General features: G+C 52.9%; 1 protein-coding gene across 1 annotated transcript; it reads right to left on the reverse strand.

The window, feature by feature from the left end:
• Window positions 1-2,366: 2,366 nt before the first annotated feature.
• Window positions 2,367-4,855, reverse strand: FRAT1 (FRAT regulator of WNT signaling pathway 1). Its single transcript, XM_080911447.1, has one exon. The coding sequence runs from the start codon at window positions 4,678-4,680 to the stop codon at window positions 3,850-3,852; it is 831 nt and encodes a 276-aa protein (XP_080767573.1). The 5' UTR covers window positions 4,681-4,855; the 3' UTR covers window positions 2,367-3,849.
• Between the last annotated feature and the right edge of the window lie 1,145 nt (window positions 4,856-6,000).

Raw genomic sequence — 6,000 nt, forward strand, 5'->3', positions numbered from 1 at the left:
AGGATAATCAGAAGTTCAAGGTTACCATGTTATAGAGCAAGTTGAAGGCCGGCCTGGGCTACATGAGACCCTGTATCAGGGAATCAAAATTGTTACAGCCTACCTGGAACTCCACAGCTCCATCTGGGTAGTTGGGACAGCATTTTCCATATTGGAAAATGGTCAAGGTCACCAATTTGGACAACCATGGAGATATCATTTATCTACTCACTGACCTGAGTGCGTGCAAGAATACAGTTCTAACAACATTGATCATTGATATACATTTTGACTTAATTCTATTCTTTAAGAAGAGGATTTAAAGGTGAATAGCAGAACTTGGCAAGATTTTTCACTTTTATTTGCTCACCTTTTATTAAGTATAAGTGCTTTTTGAAGTATCTTAGAACGCAGAGAAAGAAACGGGCTTTCATGCCATATTGCCCAGGCTGGTTTCAAACTCCAGGGCTAGGGACTGGAGAGATTTCTCAGTGGTTTTGAACAACTGTTGCACTTATAAGGGACCTGAGATCAGTTCTCAGCACCTACCTGGTGGCTCATAACCATCTGCAATTCCAGTTTCAGTGGATCTGAACCCCGGTTTTGACCTCTGAGAGCACCAGGCATGGATATGGTACACATGCATACATCTGGGCAAATGCTTATCCACATAAAATAAATCTTAAAAAATACAAACCAACCCCAGGGCTGACCCACCCCTTCTGCTTCAGCCTCCTGAGTAGTTGGAACTGTATGTATGCCACTGTGCTTATCTTAGAAGTATGTGCATGTATATAGTGTGTAATTCTGGACTATGAATATTCTAGGCAGGAGTTTGACCACTGTTAAGTCCTCAGCCCTCCGCAGGATCTTTATAAAAAGGTTTATAGAACTGTACTGCTTTTCAACTACATAATACTTCTATGCATAGTATTTATTAGTTTCCTCGTTCCTGACCGCCTCCTGCTTTAGAAAGGGTCATATGTTGCCCAAGCTAGCTCCAACATGTAACTAAAGATGACCCTGAATTTCTGACTCGCCTGTCTGTGCTTCTCAAGTGCTGGGATTATGAGCATGTACCAAGCCTGTTTCTGTTTCATCTTTACGGGAGGTCTGTACTGGATAAGCTCTGGCTACTTATTTATAGGCATGTTCTCATTCTGTAGCCCAGGCTGGCCTGGAACTTGTACCAATCCTTCCATCTCAGCTCCCCAGGTGCTGGGATATAAACGTGCTTCCAAGAATCTGGTTCTTCGGTGCATTAGCATTCAACCATGGATAGTTTGGTGATGGAGAAAAAGCCCTGGATTGCTCAGACCTAGATTTCTGAGACGTCCCTCCATAACTAAAAACTCAGGGCTATGCCCACACCAGAGCCTCTGACCACCATCCACACAAGCCCGGCACTGCACTGCAGAGGCTCGTTCCTTGTCCACGAGTCCCCATAACTGTCTTTCTCTTGCTGGGCAGGTCATGGGAAATGACCTGCTTGAGGTGTTGTTCTGAAGCCGCCCCTCAGAGTAAGAGTCAGATGGATTTAAGATACAGTGGTACAGTCAGTGACTCAAAGTAACTGACATCCAGGACAGGAGACAGAGAATGCTCCCAATGAGTAGGTTTCTGTTGAACACAAGAACCCCAATCACCTGGCTACTTAGTAGCCAGTTCTGGAAAGGAAGGACTAGGGACTACCAACCAGTCTCTGGTACATGCCAGGCAGCCACCACACAGGCCACATAGGTGAGGGCATGAAAAAAACCACTGGGTTCCAATACTTCCCCACTACACCCCTTGTCATCCAGCTCAGCTCCTTCCTGGAGGGAACAGATTGCAGTATTTCAGAAAAGGGCGGGGCCGGGCAATTGTGTCATCACTGGGACAGAATGGTAGCAAACGTGCTAAGGACAAAGAGGGAGGTGTCCCTACCATCAGGTTTATATCTTGAATAGCGCCTGGTCAATAGCCCCATTAGGGCACCAGAAGTCGTGGGCGTTGGGAGTGAGGGGCGCCAGAAGAGGTGGGCCCACGTAGGTGGAGCAGTAAGCCTCCCAGACTGCTGCCCTGGTGCCCCCCCTGACACCCAAAGGGCTCTGAGATTTGCTGAATGGGACTGGTCCAAAAACCTGACCTCACTCATTTAATTTCATGCCAGCACCGACACACACCCAGCTGCACAGACCTCGTCTAACTACTGAGCTGCTCAGACACAAAGGCCTCTAATTACCAGCCTCGAGCCAGGCTGACAGAGATTTCAAGTGTTTTCATGTTTACGGAGATCAGAGAAATGTGCTCTGCACGTCTCTCCCACTGGAAGGAAGCACAAAGTAAAAGCGGGGGTGGGGCGGGGACCCAACACATTTATTCAAAAAAAGTTGTTTCAGTTAAGTTAAAATCCTATAATCAGGACAGTCACAATTCCAGTCACTCCGGTGCGAAGTGTAGATACGTCAATAGCCACATCTGGATGCTGAACAAGCCATTGACTCCATAAAATTAAAACGAAGCGGTTGCTCAGAGTGAACAGTATTTCCCAAGCACTTCACAGTCACAATAGCAAAACGCCTGCAGCTTTCCCATTTGGAGGGTCACGCTTTCTACTGGGTTTCCTTCACTTACACAGGCGAGCTAGTATAGCTTGGTGGTGGTGGTGGGGCGTCAGGAGGAAATCAACTTTGTCTATCCAGGGAACTGCAGCTGTTACTACAAATGGCTGTGTGAGACTGTGTCCCTGGAGTGCCCATTATGTGGAACCTCCCCAATTCCTTGCCCTGACCCCTAACATCATTATCACCAACCCGCTTGAGTGGGGAAGCAGAACCAACAGGGAAAGGTGGTATTCGGTTACTGTCACTAGGCAGTTTGTTTGCAAGCCAGGAGGGGCAGGGGTAGTAGCCTCATTCGGGAAGTAGGGACATTCAGCACCCGCCATCCCCATCCCCTCTGGGAGGTGGCAGGAGTGTCCTTAGAGGACTTCTGCATTTGCAAAAGTGTGCTCTTCTCCCAGTAAGGTAATTCGGTTAGTCTCTGTGCTGGACCCCACAATACGGTGCACACCTAGGAAACAATGACCTTGAACCCAGAGGGATGGGACTCCTTTAAAAACACACTTTCGGAAGGCTGGAGGGGCCACTCCATGCTTCGCCATACCCCTCCATCACCCAACACTGCCCACTGCCGCCTCCCACCCTACACTCGTGGGGTACAGCGTTCCCTCAGCACTCTAACAGCAATCCGTTGAAAAAAAGGGGACAGACAAAAACTGGTTACTTCTATTCAGCCCCAAGAGGGTCCTCTCGTGGTACCGCATGTTTTACATTGAAACCAGCACCGCAAAAGATGGGATGGTCTTTAAAATGTTCCAGTGTGGCATTTTTGGGGGGGCTCCCCGAAATTTTGTCCACTCTTGTTTCCCCCTCCCCCAAAGTGGATCAGGAACCAGCCCTGAAAAGCACAGCAAGCAACGGGATCATCGTCCTTCGTCCCACAGTTGGCTGAGCCGATCCCGAGAGCATGCACCGTGACCACGTGGTCTCCAGTTTGGTCAGGAGAGTCTGCGCAGACTTGCAGCGACCAGGTTGGATCACGCCAAAAAAAAAAAAAAAACAAAAAACAAAAAAAAGTCCTTCCGACAGCCTGCGGTGCGCTCTCTAGAATCTGCTCTAAACAAACCTAAGTCCTGGGTTTCAAACGGTTTGGGGATCATCAACTTCAGTTACCCATGAAAATATCTGCGATATTTCGGCTGTCTTCCATAGCTTATTTCCCGTTTCCATTAAATGCTGGAGTCCTTCACCAGCCCCGGCTGGGTGAAGCCCTGGGTGAATCTCTTGGTTCCCGGGCTACAGGCTGGTGCTGTGGCCACCTAGGTTGTTAGCTGCCAGGGACAAGAAGGTCGTCCCCAGTTCTGAGCTGCTGCGCGCTCCTCACGCAAGCGCCAGGGTCGCTGCAGGCCGCGCGAGGGCTCCCGGGCGAAGGCGGCTCGTGCGCCGGGGCGGACAGAGGCCCGAGGAACGGGTGTGCGGGAAGCTTTGCGTGTAGCTGTAGCCGTCGCGAATTAAGTCTCCGCACCGCCTCCTTGATGAGGTTTCCCGAGAGCACGAGCTGCTGCAGGAGCCGGTGCGGGTCGTCGTCGCCGGTGCGGGTCTCCGGCTGAGATCCGCGTCGCTGTTGCAGGCGGCGGGACGCGGCTGCGTTCCGGAGCCAACCCCGCCGGCACGGGCCCGACAGTGGCTGCGGGATGCTTAGTTTGCCGGTCCCCGGGGGTCCCTCAAGACCGGGCTGCTGGGGCAGCGCGCTGGCGCTCGGGGAGATCTCCGCCACGCAGTAGGGCGCCGCCCGGCCCCGCACGCGCCCGCGCTCCCCCAGCACGCAGCGCACGGCCCCCGGGGGCGCAGGCTCCACCGCCTCCGCTGACGACGCCGGCCGCAGCAGCCGCCTCGCTGGGGTCCCGGCCTTGTCCGCCGGCAGCGCCGCCAGCACCCGCGGGGGCGCGGGCGGGGGATCCGGGGCGACACACGGCGAGGCCGGGTCGTCGTGCGCCGCGTCCAGCTGCAGCGTCTCGCCGATCTGGGCGATGAGCCGGTCCACGTCGGCCGAGCCGCCCAGAGTCACCGACTGCTGCAGCAGGAGGAAGCTGTCGTCGTCCTCCTCCCCCTCCGCCTCGTCGCCGGCTTCCTCCTCCTCCTCCCTCCGGCACGGCATGGCCCCCCGCCCGGGTCCCCGCGGCTGTGCGGGCGTCGCTGGCGACTCGGTTCCCGCGGGCTCGGCGGGCCGCGGCTGGGGCTGGGGTGGGCGGGAGCGAGGCGGAGGCCCGGGCCAGGCGGGAACCGAGCCTGGGACGCGGAAGCCGGGACCACCGGGCAGTGGCACCGCGCGCCTTAGAGCCGCGGGAGCCGGAACGCTGCCGGCTCGGGTTGATTTGTAAACAATGGGTGACGTCGCGCGGCTCCTACCACCGAGCGCGCCCGGGGGGTGATGTCTTCTTGGCAGTGGGGAGCCCGTAGGGTCGGGGGACAGAGTAGAGCCTGGCTGACCGGGAGCCTCAACGGAGTACTTACTGTGTGCGGGGATGCACTGGGAAGTTGATTTTGGTTCGCACAGCCCGGCCTAATTGGCATTCCACAAGATGGACACCTAGGGGGACTCGATTGGTTTCTTCCACACACAGTCACTTCCACACACACCTCCACACACTCCCCTTAGCACGTCAAGTGGTTTGGTTTAGGCGGTGGCTTTTTTTTTTTTTTTTTTTTTTTTTTTTTTTTAAGGTTTGGGTGGAGAGAAGAGGGAGTGAGGCTAGGGATCGGAGTGGCGATTAGGAAAAGGATGTTGCCAAAGATGGAAAGGAGGATGGAGACCTTGTCTGATGTGGATCGCAGAGTTGAAAACGGGAGCAGAACGGCCACAAATTGTGTTTCTTGACTGGGGCCCAGGGCATTTAGGGGCTGCGTGACTACTGGCCCTTCGCAAGGAACTGTTAAATGGAAAGTGAATGTGTGGTAACGCATTCACCAGTCAAATGAAGCCTAGTCATCTATAAAGGCTAGCGATGGTGAGTCTCGGCCATCTTAACTGTTCCAGATAGCATTGTTGAATTAATGGCTAACCAACTCTTTAATAGTTCCTAAATATTTATTTATTTTGTGACAGGACCTTGAGTAAGCTATTGGATTGCCTGTGTAGCTGAGGACAACCTTGAAGTCTTCATCCTCTTGTCTACCGTTTGGAGCCACTAGGTCAAGTTTGTTTATTTAATGATTTATTTAAAGGGTTGGGGATTACATCCAGGGCCTTGCACATGCTTTACAATGAGTTGTAATTTGATGACCTTTTTCAAGAGGACTTCAATAGACCTCCGTGTGGTGACATACATCTGTAACCCCAACACTAGGAAGACGGAGGCAGCTCAAAATTATTCCTGGATAAATAGCAAATTTGAGGCTAGCCTGATACACAGAACTCTTTGGCCTAGTTTCTATTCCAACACACACACACACACACACACACACACACACACACACA

Source organism: Micromys minutus, assembly GCF_963924665.1.
Source record: "Micromys minutus genome assembly, chromosome: 2".
Lineage (NCBI taxonomy): Eukaryota > Metazoa > Chordata > Mammalia > Rodentia > Muridae > Micromys > Micromys minutus.

Coding starts and splice junctions, on each gene's coding strand:
- FRAT1 (XM_080911447.1), bottom strand. CDS start 4,680: ATGCCGTGCCGGAGGGAGGAGGAGGAGGAAGCCGGCGACGAGGCGGAG.